General features: G+C 39.4%; 1 protein-coding gene across 1 annotated transcript in view; it reads right to left on the reverse strand.

Moving 5' to 3' along the window:
- The window catches only part of LOC140245321 (mitogen-activated protein kinase kinase kinase 13-like), a 45787-nt gene that overhangs the window by 8186 nt on the left and 21213 nt on the right, over positions 1-16388 (reverse strand). Inside the window, exons 2-4 of the mRNA XM_072324904.1 lie at positions 3245-3539; positions 2286-2542; positions 1279-1462 (exon numbers count right to left, since the gene is read on the reverse strand). Coding sequence (XP_072181005.1) covers positions 1279-1462; positions 2286-2542; positions 3245-3396 — 593 coding nt within the window. The 5' untranslated portion in view covers positions 3397-3539. The remainder of the gene's footprint in view (positions 1-1278; positions 1463-2285; positions 2543-3244; positions 3540-16388) is intronic.

Consider the following 16388-nt stretch of genomic DNA (forward strand, 5'->3'; position numbering starts at 1 on the left):
CCTCTTTTAAATGTGGCCACATTTTGTCAGATCATTTTAATCATACATCAATTTTGACATGGACACATTGATCACCGCATGATCACATATCCAAAAATTATGCAACCTCTTTTTCTAAGGACAGCTATATTAATCATCTCACTGTTGAACAGACTAAGAAGAACTTAACTGTATTCCTACTTTTTCGTTGTTGTAGTGGTGGCTTTCTTTGAATGATGCAAATGCCGCTGATAAAGCGGATCCCTCAGAGGGACATGCATTGTCCGTGTTCAAGCTTTCATAATTCTAACACTTTTCTGCTTCTGACTCAAAGCTCACTCATCCCCTCCCTCCCCCCTGGGAGAGAGTGGTATCTCCCACTCATCAATCATTCAAGCTCTTTCATTAATAAATCATGGATGCACTTTGCTAACACGTTTCCTCACTGCAAACGAATCTCCATCACTCTTGCTCAGCCTACCATGGCAGTCTACGCTCGGTGGACGGTTACGGTGACCGCAGATCATTTGTCTTTTAATTGACTTTTTCTGAATGAAAATGATAGGTCTTACACAAGAAAATTTGACAGCATCAAAATTCCTAGGAGGCTCCCACTAAATCAAGGTGCCAATTGATGCATCTCATCTGGGGGAAAAAAAAAGCAAAACAACTAAGCAAAGCTCATCTCTAGACCACCGCAAAGAAGATGATGTCAGTCATTGAAAATGTGTAGAGCAGCAAGCCCCAATTCCAAGTTTCTTGGACTCCTTCTCTGAGCATTTTTATTTGAGTCATTCTGAACTACAATGTACGATGTAGCACTTACTTTGAAAGTATGTACACATGTGCTTGCATCCACACAGCTCAATGAGTTGCTTGTGAACAATTCAAGGTTTAATATCCTTGCTGGTTTGTTGTTTTGAATATGCCGGTGTGTATGTGTACATGTCAACTATCAGTGATACCCATCATCTGTCTGAATATATCTAAAGTGAAAGATGAGTCAATCATCAAACAGGGCTAGACATTCGCAATGGCCTGGTGGCCTGGGGCCACTAAACAAATGATGTTGGGCCACCAAATTTCCAAAAAGTTTATGTTTTGCTGGCCTGGTCAGATTTTAATGGATTGTTATGCTTTCTTTTATTGCAGGCCAATTCTTTCTTTTGTCTTCAGGTCACTAAAATTTGAAATTTAAAGGTACTAGCGGTTGGAACTGGCCATTAGAGAAAAAGAGTTAGTGTCAAGCCCTGCATGCAAGACTCAAGCTTTCATTGGACTCAAGTTCATCTAACTCACTTGATCATGACAATGTTTTGGTGGTTGAGCTTCCGCAGGTGTCTGATGTCCGTCTCTTTCTCGTCCCGCACCTTCTTGACGGCGACTGCCTCCGTTCGCAGCCAGCCCAGGAAGACGGCCCCCTGGGCGCCGCTACCCAGCCACTGCAGGTTGCGGATGTGCTCGAACGGTACCTCCCAGTCATCTGCATAGCACGGAGTGAGCATTTGGATGGAACCAGAAACACTCAAATGTCAACTAGCTTAGATGTCAACCATGCAAACAGTATCGCAGAGAATAATGTAAAACCAGATATGTTTGCATGCATTTTAATTTCACAAATTTCGTGAGAGTAAAGACTCGCGAGATAAAAATGCCTGCGAAAGTTCTTCTACACTACATGCATTGAATGTCAGTGGTAATTCAGGAAAATATCATGCCGCGAAAAAGACCATTGGCTCCAATTTGCAAAAATTTTATGCCACCGAAATATCATCTTTGACAGTATTTTTTGTGGAAAAACAGTATTTCTTTCCTGCAAAAGACATGAAGGAATAATTTTTTTTTTTTTTTTCTGCAGTACTCTGGTTTTAAAAAATAAGTAACAAGTGATTTTTGTTTTATTTTTTCTGCTTGCGGTAAATCAATTGTTTTCAATGTGGTTCTGTCTAATGCTATTTACAATAAAAGAAAAAAAACAACACACACACACACACACACACAGAAAGCACACACACTCCAGTCCAGCATGCATAATGTAGACTCATGGGATATTTGCTCATTTCCGTGTTCATATCTCTGATTATTTATTTTCGTTGTTCAAGAAAAAATGTAGGCATGTATTCAAGTACTATATACCCAATTTCTCTATAGCACTGGGCACAATAATCACATTAGTTTAACTAACAGAAAGCAAACATCCAAAAAACAGCCACATCTACAGCAGCACAGACTTGTACATCCTGGTACAGTGTAGCTCCCCCAAAAGGGGAGTTTCCCTAACTTCCATTTGACCATGCCCCCCTCACCTTCCACCTGCTTTTCCTGGTTGCCCTTGCCAATCATATTCCACACCGGCTTGAGGCAGCCCCAGAGGCCTTCTAGCAGACTGCGGCGCTGGATCCCCCTGAAGTTGACTGACGCCTCGTTCCGTGCCAGGGTCTCGCAGGCACCTCCGCCACCGCTGCCGTTGTTGTTGTTGTTGATGGTGTCGCTCTTGCGGGGGATGCTCTGCTTGGGGGTCGAGAGGTCGATCTCCTCGTCGCAACTTTCCAGCTGCAGCAAGCTGAAAAACACGCACCAAGGCCAACATGGAAGTTTGTCTCTACATCATACACAAGGATACCTGGGTTAACATTCAGCTAACTTGCTAAAACTCTACCTCTGAATTGCAAAGCCTTTCTGGTTATATTACGTGCAGACTTTGTTGTATCATCTCGCACAGAAGGCAGCATTCTGATTTTTTTTTTCTTTTTCTACAGATTCCTTTGTGTAGAGCTTAGTTCTAAAGTTTGTTTGTTTTTTTACAGATGAACATCAGGGTTTGTCAGCAGGCATGTCTGATATAACCATGACAACCAGATTTTTTTCTCAACTGCTGAATAAGATATCCTTTTGGAACACGATAATTGACATTTGAATGGCTTTCATTATGGGAGTCTACCTTTCGATGGTACTCTGGTATAAACAGGTCCATGGGAGACTTAAATGTCAGATGTGACAAGTTGATTGAGAATTGAGCAAAACTCTCTCATGGAAGAGCTTAAGGGGAAGAATGCGCTTCAATCAGAGTTTAAGATGTTTTCACAAAATATTGGCTATTGAAGACTTGAAGTACAGTATACGGGTACGTACTAAAAAGGAAAATGGAAAAAATAAAAATATATGCACCAGCATTCTGTACAATTGATATAAAACAGACTGAAATTCAGTGCTCCTGGTCATGTGCGTACCGGTAAAAAGCAAATAACCAAAGAGGAGAGCTCACCAATTCGAAAATTTTTCCCCTTCAGGGTTGGTCGTCACGGTGACACGCATGGGCGCATTCTGACTCGTGATCGGCTCGTCCTTCATGGCGTACAGCTGGTGACTCCCGCAGTCTGTCACGGACAGCGTGGCCATGCTCTGGGGGCTAGGCATTGGTGGAGGGATGTATGGGGCCCAACGACGGCGTGCCCCTCAAATGACGCAAGGTGCCCGAGTCAACCAGCAGCTGCAACAGAAGTGGAGAAGATATGGTATTTCCTCGCTGACCTGCAGCTAGATGTTGTTCAGTCTACTTCCTGTAGCACAAAAAAGAAAATTTGACAGGACAATACAAAATTAAACACTTCTGACTACTTCACAATTTCACATAATTGTGGCTTGTGATGCAAGATATTTGGAGCATTCTCTCTAGAACCAAATACATTGCAGTGACTGTGAGTTTGCTACATGTACAATGTAGGCATTTACAATTGCACCTGCAATGACACACAGTCTATGTCATTCTTTAGTGCTGGCTCAATAAAGTTGCATTTAGAGTTACACACATACTTTTTGATAAGAATCCTTTTGGTGTCATATCCAAGAGGTACGATGCAATACACAGAGCATTTCAGCAAAATCACAAGTACAAAAGAAGATCTGCAGCTATCATAGAATCAAATTTGTACAAATGGAGTCTGCTATCAAATTATCATCGGTGTCATTCAACTTTAACAATTTCTATGTAAAATTAGGAATCACATCCCCTTGCATCTAAAGACAAAATAGGCGGCTCTGCCCATGAATAGTCAATAATCAGGAGAGCTATTTACAGTACCATCTCACACCATTTACAACTACATATGTATCAAGAAAAAAAATATATAACACACTAAATCTCTTCATGCTAAAAAGAGACTGCGAGAAAATAGTGACACACTGTCTTTGCATATTATTTCATATCTTACACATACATCAGTAATCATTAAGAATCCTGAAAAAAAAAGAAACAACGACAATTCAGAAATGCCAATTTACTGCATAAAATACATAAGGTAACACATGATAATGCACAGGAACATTCACTCTTTCAAATTACACTGTAGGCCTACACACAGGTAACATAAAATGTGTACGACAAACACAAGATAAGAAAAAGCATGTACGAATAATCATATAAATATCAATCATATATCTCACACTATACTTGCCAAATTCAATCACACAATTTCATTTCTTTTTCCTCTGTCAAAATGTGATACCAGTTGTGCACTTGATCTATAACGACCATACCGTATGCACAAACTTGCATGACGGCAAAGCAATTGAATTCATTTGAAAATGGGCAGAGCTGCATGGCCATACAATGACTTCATACAATCGGAAGAGAGATTAAATCCAGGGTATAATCCAAAACAGTTCCAGAAATGGTACGACATGCCGCAGCATTGCATCAATAAGAGATCCACACATTAAGATTCCAAAATATCGGCAGGAGAGATAAATATTAAACTCCACATGCAGAATATAACTTCCGTCAGATGTAGGTGTGTGTGTGTGTACAAATACACACAGAATTCAAGGGCAGCTATGTGTGTGTGTACATGCCGATGTGAAGAGCCACCATACATACACACACGAGGTAAGAACGGGAATTCACATTAAGACACATGCCTGTGCAAACACACACAGCAGTAGGCGCCACACAGTAGTAGTATATTTCAATCCATGCTACCCCATAACATAGCCAGCAACCCATACAGTGACAGAGCAATGGGAGCAGCACAGTCGTAATCCACTACGGCTGAAGGTTGCCTCACTTACAGTAGTTACTCTATGCCGCTTGCATCTGCTCCGACTGAAGCCGCTAGGTTCACGCAGCTATGCATACATCATACATCATTGAGGCTGTGTATGTGCTCAAGCACAGTATATTAAAGGGGGATACACACACGCACACACAGCACCGGCCGCACAGCACAGAGGATAGCGGGCTGAATGCTCCAGTTCGTCGATGAATTGATGCTAGTACTGGCCACCGTTCGCACTCCCCACTGCAGGAGTGTAAGAAAGGCATATGACGTAATGCCGTGCAAATAGCTCCGCGTTCACCATCCACATACAGCCCAGTGCAACCTCCAATGTACGGAAGATGCACAAAGGCAGATGGTGTTCACACATTTGCCTTTGGAACGTTGCAGACCACGCAGTAATGTACATTTAGTGTGTTTACCTAGAAGACAGATTACTCTGCATACCTCCAATTTACATAATTAACATACCACAACAAACATTCTCTCTTCCTCTCTCCTGCTTATTTTTAACTCGCGTTTCACTAGACTTAACTGAAGGACTGTACTTGCAATTGTCACTGTGTGACAAAAGCATAAATGATATCATAAATTTTGTTGAAAATCACTTTTGTCGGATTAATTGACAGATAATCAGTTCAGTGATGTACTGTCCAAATCCTATGTGAAGCTGTTTTACCCTCAAAATGAGAGCTGCCAAGGCATGTTACAGGAAAGGCTACCATGTTTTTTCCCTGTCCTGAGCATTTGACATTTTTGAGATTCAAGGTTTTGTTGCCCCAACAGCATAACGCCAACAGCACAGATACTGAAACTGACATCCATAGATCTACCTCTTGGTGTTCCGATCTGTCTTAAAGGTCTTGTTTACCTTTGGGAGCAGTGACTTAAAAAATGTTCAAGATATCACATTTGATGGATATGCGTAGGTCTGTTGTGCCACAAAACATCCTACATGTAAAATTTTTTGCAATAAAGCCTGAGGTATAAGGAGATATCACATTATCAGTATTTTTCTTAATAAACCGTAACTGTAGACGTTTTAGTTTGGAAGCATTTTCATTGTAACTGTTGTTCACATTTTGTCAATACGTCGCATCGATTTTACTGATTTAAATTTTTACAAAGGTTGTTTTTATTCCTTACTCATATTTTATAGCTATTTTAAAGCACTAATGCTGGGTTTTTGTTTCATCTGCAAATGGTAAATTATGCCTTTAACCCTTTCTGTTCAAGGGACTTTGGACAGTGTGGACAGAACTATGTTTTTTTTTCTGTCCCAATCAGCATTCAAAACACACAAAGGGTTATTAACAATGCATCCAATCATCAGCACTGCTGTAAAAGTGGAAATTTTCACATCATTTTTGTTGAAATTGTTTTGGCATTTAATTTAGCACCACCAGAAATGCGAAAATAAAAGCACAGGAATACTTTTGCTTGTCATATGTACCACTATGTAATGTCTTGATTCCACACCTTTATTCTTAATACTACCATCACTTTTATTCATCTGAATGCCAGAACAAATTTTTGTGTACCAACAAAACATGATTAGGGCAAGCCCAGTGTATACAGAGCTCTGTATTCTCAAATCTGGAAGTCCAATGCTTGCTCTTTCATTTCATACAAATTTGTAGACAAACAGGGCACTACACATTTTTTTTTCCTCTCATCTGCAACAAATGGGCAAATATGCAAGCGCACTTCACATTAAAAAAGCCAGGCCCATTCGTTTCACTTGCCTGATAGTGAATTTTAGTTGTCCTTGATAAGCAGGCATGTACAGGTTTGTAGCATACTGACTACAAGTATATAATTTTTAATCACCCAGGTACAGAGTACAGAACTGCACCATAAATCATCATGTGTAAAAGAAAATGCATCAAAGGTTTATGAAAATAATTATCATATCAACAAAATGTATGTCATCATGAATGTTGTTCTCCTTTTTTTTCAAAGTGTTCAGTCCAAAAGTATCCTCCATGTTTAACTCTCTTTTCAGAAATGATGAAAATTTTGGCCTCGTGTATCCCATACTTGTTTTTAGCAGATAAAGAGTCACCATGTGCACAAAATCAATCAATCAATCACATCACAACATTTTCATGCTTAGAAACAGTTTTGAAACATAATACAGTGACTGATCTAATTCCAGTGAGTTACTGAGTGACTTTAAAGTGTCCTCTGTTTTTAAATACATAAACCCTGCATCTTTCATGGATAAAACTGAAGGACTGCCAGTAATACATATACTACAAAACGTAGTATTCCCAGCCAACAATAATATTTAAAGGACCAAGTACTTGACTACAGGTAATTATCACTTTATCATTGATTAAAACTCATTTCCTTACATCCGTTTTCTGCTTGCGCTGGAATGGCAGAAGTGCCATTTGCATAGCTTGTGCTATTTTCATTCAAGTCAAATGCGTGCAGCATTCAAGGATAAGTGAGGCATAATTCCAGCACAATTTACAGCAACAGTAAAGGGAGAACTCTTAATGGTACCAAAATATGCCATGCATACATGTGTGTATATTCCGTGCACTTCCGCTGCTAATTAACACAATTTCCCTCTTCCACCTGCTAACCACCATGGCACATACTGACTGAGTAAAATGGGTTTTTAGGGGTGCTATTCGAGACTGCACACTCTACGGGTTTGTATCGGTGGCACAAGCAGATCGGAATGGGGTTCTTGTTTCAGCATTTCCGATGCTTTTGGGCAATGCCGCTTCCAGGCAAAAAGTCTCTTGTTGTTGTAGCTTGCTGGGTTAGGCAGCCTTTTTCTCTTTTTCTTCCTCTCCGCATTTCCAAAAACTCCTACTGTCAACACAGACACACACACGCACACACACACACACATTTACACAATATAGGCATGGCAAACTATTGCAGAAAGCCAGAAAGCCTGAATTCGGAATTCATCAAATTACAGGAGCAGTATTTCTGTCTCTGGCAGCGAAACTTTGAGCCCCAAATCGTTAATAAGGGCCTTTGGAGTTTCGGCGGCCATGGGCCGTGCACCTTGGTAATTGCACAGCTCCAGCCACAATCTGCAGCATCGCTAACAGGGGAAGCACGTAGCGGGAAGCAGTGTGCCATGAAAGCCTCATGAATTGAACATTAGGGGGGTTTGCGCGACAGCCCGGCACCACGGCTCAAGCCTCCGCCACTGAGAAGAGCGAGAGAGCTTGAGGGGATGTCGCCAGCCTTTAGCTCCTGAGAGATGGCCAGGGAAGAAATCAGAGATGCAGCGAAGAGCAGGGGCCACTGCAAAACACACACTAGTTTCCTGTTTCAGAGATGTTTGTTCTTCCCCGTCCCTATCCCAAAGCACTAAATTTGATGCATCTTGACCTGCCATTCTGTGCAGTAAACCAGACACTGTTAATAAGTCATATATATGAATGCCTCTACAGCCACAGCCAACAGCAAACTACATAATGCCCTTATGCACATTTTTATTCATTTTTTTTTTTTGTGTGTGTGTGTGTGTGTGTGTGTGTGTGTGTGTGTGTGTGTGTGTGTTCATCAAGGCCAGAACAGGGATTTCCAACAGTCTTTATTAAGTCTTTGGTGACATTTTGAATACAAACCCAAACTCCTTCATAAAATGTACTACACAGAATGTGTTAATCATTTTAAATATTCTCTTCTTCGAGCACATTCTTCTCGAGCTGGAAATTTTGATGTACATATGAACAGCAACCAGACACAAATGCATGATCAATATACAGCAATACTTTGATTTAGAGGCTACATAAATGCATAAAAGACATCTGACTGCGTGACAAACAGTGCATCTTTTTGTCTTATTTCTGCAAATTCATTCTGCGCGGATACAAACTTTCAAGTGACGCATCCTATGCAAAGGTTGTCTCTCCCTGCATTCGGGTCATGGACGTCTTGTAAGTGCCAGGGTAGTCTACTCAAGGCAGGTATCAATAAAATCAATATGACAGAGATTTAGCTAGAGAGCAAAACCAAATCAATGATTCATACATTGCTTGTTTAACATTAAATGCACACACATACACACACACACACAAACACATACACACACCCATCAAAAATAAATAAAGGAATGCACCATGGAGTCAAAAGCACATCAAGAGTCCCTAGACAGTATAGATATGCAATGAAAATGCGAAATTTGAGTAAATTAGGCAAAATGTGGTGTGCTGCATTGGTACAGTCATCCATCACACTGGAGATTTCAGACTTAATGTAAATGAATCTTCCAGACTAAAACTGTACCTCTACGACTTCACAATGTAAAACAGCAACCATTAGTAATACATGTATACGGTACATCACTCAAAAGTATGGATAGTTCACCTTAACTCGTTGAGGATGGACTGATTTTGCTACAACACACATCTCCCATAGACACCTGCCCGAGTATACTCTGGACTCGTCCTCAACGGGTTAACATGCAAAAAAGACGATTGCAATTCTTTCAAAATGCCATTTGTTCTATCCCTCCCAATGCTCCTTATTCTAAAATGCAAACAAAAACACATACAAAAAAGATGTTGCTTTATCACATTTTTTTTTCTCTAGCTCTCCCTCTTTAAAGGTCATGTAATGTGCATTTGCCTTTGCACTTGAAGGTGATACCTATCCAGATCAATGCTCCACAACATGCATGTATGCTGGGTACAAACAAACATATACCACAAGAAACTCATCATGATATGCTTGTAATTCAAAGTACAACATTTTCAGTCAGTAAACAGATCAGCATCTCACAGAGGCATCAGTGTTGTTAAAACCAGTTCAAGATGAAAAGGAACAAAAACAATACCAAATCTGAAGATACACAAGTACTGTAAATTGTAATGTATGCACTACACACAACCACATACACACAGAGCAGAATCCCAAAACAAAAATAAAAACATACGATGAATATAAACACACTCCCTATGGTCCGAATTCACAAAGGCGGTACAAATGAAACCATGGTTTAAACCATGGACAAAAACCCTGGAGCGCCAAGTGTCGCATGGAATATTTTCTTACGAAATCAGTCATTTCGTCGATGAAATGATTATTTTGTAACAAAATGACAATATTTTGTAACTAATTGAACATTTCGTCCATGAAATGATAATTTCGTTAAAAAAACGGTCATTTTGTCGACGAAATGTCCAATTTCATGACGAAATATATTCCGTGCAACACTTGGTGCTCCATGGTTTATGTCCATGGTTTAAACCATGGTTTCATTTGTACCACCTTCGTGAATTTGGGCCTTTAAGTCCTGTAAAAGTAGAAACTTTGGTGCCATCCATTTTTTGAGCAAGACATAAGGGATAGTGTACACATATTGTTAATATCACAGTAATTTCGTCACTGAAATATATTTCCTAACCATTAAATCTTACACATAAAAAAATAACATCAAAAATTTAAAATGAATGGCTGGATTTTTCTCTGCTGGGATCACTTGCAAGCAACGACGTTAATGTTTTGCAATGGTCAACCACATGAAGTCTCACCATGACAGTTGTGGCTTTCTCTCAACTTGTATCAGACTGGAGGCATGGATGTAGAAGAGCATTTTTCCACTGAGCTAAATGATGGCATTCCCTCTTCACGATGACTATTACAGTTTAGACTATCAAATATCACAAATCTCGCATTTATTAAGGAGACAGTCGATATCACAACTGACCAAGGGGTAAGCGATATGATGACACACGACGACAGATCTGCATCCCTGGTATGACTTCAGTACCACAGCACAATACTTGCCACCCACCTGCAAGCTCCAGTCCCACAGATCTGAGCCGTTCTGCAATATCTACAGTCAGTTATCTCTCTTGGTCGGCTTCTTTAAAAGAGCTTCATTTGAATAAATCAATACTTCTTTGCATGCTCCCTGACCCAAGTCTAACCTTTAATATCCCTTTCAAAAGCAACAGAGAGGGTATTGTAATCTGTAAATTGAGAATCAAACAAGAGAATTAAATGATCTTTCACTTTGTACTTCCTCTCTTTATTTATTCTCTTCAACTACTAAACGTACCCCTCCACCTTTTCTCTCTTTATCCCCCTCCCCTCTCCTCTCCCTGACCCCCCCCCCCCTCCCCTTTCTTTCTTTTTCTGAGCTTGTGAATACATTGTGCAAGCTTGCAAACAAAGTTTCTACCCATGCCATTATTAACTTCTATCTACTAAAAACAAGCCTTTCAAATAACATGTTTACCTGCAGAAGCTTGCATATGTCCAGTGTGTTTATCAAAAATGCCTATGAGATGACCTCATTCTGATCAGGGCATTCCCCTTCCTCAGCATGACATAATTCAATGCCACTGTCCAATGAGAATGCTCAGATTGAAAAAAGGGGGCGGAGCACAGCAGAGAGAAGTCATGCCTGAGGGACATGACTGAGCTGATTGGCAAAAAGCCAGACAAAAGCGGGAGGGGAGGGGTGAACTTATCAATGTCATCAGCCAATCAGAAGCAGGTACATGTACTGTTCCTTAATCTCCCTATCTTCATTTTCTTTCTCTTCAACCTATTGATACCCTTTTCAAGCTATTTCTGTCCTGAAATGATGGTAATTGTTCAGGCTAACCATCAGCCAGTGCCACTATTCATACGATGGAAGCAAACACCCCTTTGTGAAGACTTTAGCGGTAGGCCATGAAAGAAAGCAGTGATGGAAATGACAACCTACAGGAAACAAGCACAAACTAGTCAACATATCTCAAACAAGAACATGAATACAGGACTGTATGTCTACTAAAAAGCACTCAATCACTTACAAAGGTTCTCTAACACTAAACACACCTGAGCTTTCTCCTTGTTTCTACATGTACAAAATTTATGTACACATATTCCTTAAAATGCTGTGCTTTCAAAATGCTTGCGGACCTTCCCCGAAAGTTCCTGTAAATCAAGAAATGTCAATCTTCAAAGACTGATATCGGACTGCATTCATGCTCCTGAGCAAAGAATGAACACACACTCCCACAAGCCATGGGTAACAAACTAGTACTACAAATAGATGTCTTTTTCTCTTTTTTTTTTTACAGTTTATGTCTCTACTAAGAGCTTAAATTTTATGGATTCAGAAAAAAAAAATTAAATGACTAGGGTGAATAAACAGTCTTGTTGCAGACTGAACTTTAAATTGCACCAAAAGATATCAAGCATAAAGTTTTTGCCTTTTTACTTTAGGCTAACACAAAGGGCTGTACATCTTGATAAGAGCAACTAGCATGCACTATTCTTGACAATTTATGAGAATTTATGGTACATGTATATTCTGTCCATATAAACAACAGAGAGCAACAAAATTGAATTGAACTGAATTATGATGTGTTTTACAGGGCCACTATAATAGGAAGCAATGTATGCTTATTAACACACAAAACATAGAATCAATAGTTTGAAGTTCCTCCAAAGGACTTTTAATACACTCTTCACAGTGTAAATCGTCAAGAGTAATACATGCGAACTGCTTTTATCGAGCTATCCAGACCTTTGTTTGGCTTGGGAATGATGACCTGTGCCTTTTTGAACCATAAATCATAACAATCATAAGAAAATCGGAGAGAAGCCACAGGACATATTCCAACAAATTGCCCTGCACTGTAGGTGTCACCATCAGCTAAAGCCAACAGGTGGCCTATGTACTTTGGAACTTGTGGGGGGAACACCCTGGCCATGCAGCTGAACTGCTGCACAATGACTCACTGCACAAGAATTTCACGGAATATGTGTGATTGTATTTGCCTGAATAATATCGTCACGGTCACAAGATATTCAACAAAGAAGGGCTAAAGACCGTATCTCTACACTATCATGCACCCAGATAAAAGGGGCCGTGTTTAGAGGGAGAATTTGCAAATTGCCCAACAATATACTTCCTAGGGACAGGTAAATATGTCACACAAAATCATTTTAGAAATGTTGCAGGTTATACACATTCTGTGTCCAGATGGGGTGTGGGCAGGAAGAAAGTCTCTGTGTTAGGAACTGATGTGCATCTCTTCATAACACAAAGGATTTTGTTGCTCTATGGCTTACATGGTACATAAATTTGCCAATATGATCCAACTTGTTCAGTACGACTTTCACAAGTTAAAAACATACACATACAAGCAACATCTTATTCATCCAGAATAGCAGCAGTATTCAAGCAGCACTTGGTTTTGAGAGGAATTGTCTGTACTTTGTGTTATGAAAGTCTTACCGGTCTTAATAATCAGGAAAGCCAATAATCAAAAGCCCTGGAAAAAGACTTTATACAGACTTTACACAATGTACAGTGTGAACACTGCAATAGTTACCAGAGGTCACAAGAAGATACTTCATATTACATGTAGTAGTTAATGATTGCCAAATAGTTACTCATTACGCAACTTTTAGAATTTGACATTGTGGGGTAAAGGCAAGCCATATAAATATCAGCACTTTCCAAAATGTGTATTGCATCACTATAAAATCCGACTACAGCAGTCTCTTCTAGGACCCATCTTGAAATAAATTTTTATGCAAGGTAGATTTATGTGAAGCTGTCTCACTGTGATGAAACAATAAAACAGACCAACCTCTTTCAATAGATGCCATTTGGATCTAAAGATATAAGTATCAACTACTATACATGTAGGACTACACTATATTTGACCTTATTGCCAAGGTATTAAAAAGTGTGCTGCCGAAGCCAAATTTCACATTTAATATGCGCCTTTATCCTTCTCAGAATTTGAAACTACCTTTTGTATGATCTTGTATTGAATGGTATTTGTATAGTATGGTCTGATGACTTTTCACTGTTGCATTCTTTAGTCACAAGTATCATTTGTTTGGCTGTCAAATAGAGCATTTTGACAGTGAGCGTGAGAATGAGGACCTGTGAATGCGATACGTTTCAGTGGCAAAGCCATGCACAGCGAGTCTTTTCTTTGATGGGCAATGGAAATCAACCACAATTGTTTCGAAATAATTGTCTGTCAGGATATAAGCCTATAAAGCTCTATCCTTCTCACTTCAAAACCTCGAACCCCACCCTCACTTTGTCTAGTTATCACAAGCCACACCCTGCATATGTTACAATAAAAGCAGATTAATCTGCAGCTCAAAGCAGTGCTGCACTGGCATAATGCCATTTTAAGCACGAGACTGGGGAAATGATATTTTAAAAAAGAAAGATAGTCTTGTACTCAAAACTGTATTTTGTTTTGCTCAGTCACTTCAAGTCATAACAAAGTGCTTGTCAAAACAGTTTATCAAAATAATAAAAGAATACCATCTTTAGTGAGAAACATGAGTTATTAACATACATGTAAGGGATCACATGTGTTGTTGTTTTTTTAAAGCACCAATATCTCTAACTGAGTCTACAATTCCAATGATTTCAGAATAGTCTTCCTTGAGTGAATCTGCAAGAAAAATCAGTATCAAAAGTTGGCTATTAAACCATTTATCACTGCTGTTCAAGCTCAAATCCCTGTAATCATTGAGCTATTGTTATTTAGAGAATACATGTAGATCATATATCTATATACCGATGAAAATGCATGATTGTAAATGAGGCAAGGTTGGCGGACAAAGTGCGATCGTGGGCCTAGACATTGAAGACTATGCATCTGCTGTCCTTGGTACCACATGTGCCCCTAGTGTGACGTGATAATCAATATTTCTGCACTGAGTTGATGAAGGTGTAATATCTCTCCTAGCTACATAATGAGCTGGTGGAGCAATTAGAAGCCATCCGCAAATCTAAGAGGCCTGCTGTACAATTTATCAATTACTGGGGAAGGGTTTGAGTGGTATTGCTTTGCCTGTCCCGATTCTAAAATAAAAAAATTTAAAAAATAGCATCACCAACAACAAAAGCGAACCCACCAAATGTCTAATGGCAATACTGTGCGCATATTGACTTGATACATTCTCTTTGTTAGTGGAAAATACAATTGTACATTGTATAAGTTTTGTGTATAATACAGGTCAGATGAAAATGCATTGTGTATTTTGGTTAAGGTGTAAAGTTGTTCTAATACTACAAAAAAAGAACCTTGAGGTTGAAACACTGCATGGCACTGCTGCTCACAAAAGTGTTGGGCAGTCCTCTCCTTGAATTTGTCACATGTGAGCTTACACCATCAAAGTGAGAAATAAAGGTGAACCTTGAATGCAAAATAACCTGCATTTCCCAAATGAAAATTCTTTTTGACCTGGGTATACTGTGTGAAATGGATGTTATCAAGTTGCTTTTTCGAAGGCCCCCTCAAGAATCACAGAGACCTAGCAGCCCTGTGAGTGTGTTTACATGTCTCTGCCATCACTCTACGGATAACACGGAGGAGGAAAATAAACGCATGTTGACCTACGCATCTAGCTGACAAAGGGACCCACCCTTATTTGAAACATAACACAATGCTTTATAAATACAGAACTATATAAAGCCTATCGACAATGATTTCTTCAAAGGTCCACTGTTCAATTGAGGCAAGTCAGTTCAAAACAAGCAAACATCAAGACAAATAGTATTCAATATACATTTGTAGAGAGAAAATACACGTGTAGAACAGAAAAAAACAAAAAATAAAACAAAACAATACTTGTACAGGTCGTGCAGGTCACATGTAGTAGCCGAGACAGAAAATATTGTACTGTACTGTGTGCTGTACATAAGTACAGCTGTAATAAAAGATTGTTGAAAGCGGGAGAAATATTGCACACGGGAATGCATCACCAAAGCATCTATGCATCAAAGAGTCCTTGTATCGCATATCACTCCACAATCAAATGAAAATGGAACTAGCTTTTCGTAAATGTCACAGTTCAATTTCAATCATCCATGTACCATATGGAGGATCTGGCCTGCCCAGGGTCCCGGGCAACTTTCATGTAAACAAAAGACACAACAAAAATGAACCCCCATTTATTCTATTCTACGGAGAGTGGCATGACAGTTTCCCTGGCAGACATATAACTTTCCTCTTTGTTTCTATTTCTGTTGCCTTCTGAATGTTTTCTGCTCTACTGAAATTGTAATATATGCAACATAACGGATGCTATGTAAGGAACCCACGTCTGGTATATAATTCTGACATTCAAGCCACATCAGTTTTGGTTAACCCAATTTCTCAGAAAGAAACAATGTACATCTCCTTTCTTCTATATATGTATGAGAAGCAAAACTGTAGGAAAAAGTATACATAAGACAAGAGACCTGCAGACGTATAAAAAAACCATAAAAAGAAACCACTCACAGTAAAAATATAGTCTTTCAACACAATGAACCACTAGGCCCTACATAAACATGTACTATGAGAAACTGTGTTTTTCTACACAGGTGAAAGACAGTATGTACAAAGAAGACATACC

This window comes from Diadema setosum, chromosome 22, assembly GCF_964275005.1.
Source record: "Diadema setosum chromosome 22, eeDiaSeto1, whole genome shotgun sequence".
Lineage (NCBI taxonomy): Eukaryota > Metazoa > Echinodermata > Echinoidea > Diadematoida > Diadematidae > Diadema > Diadema setosum.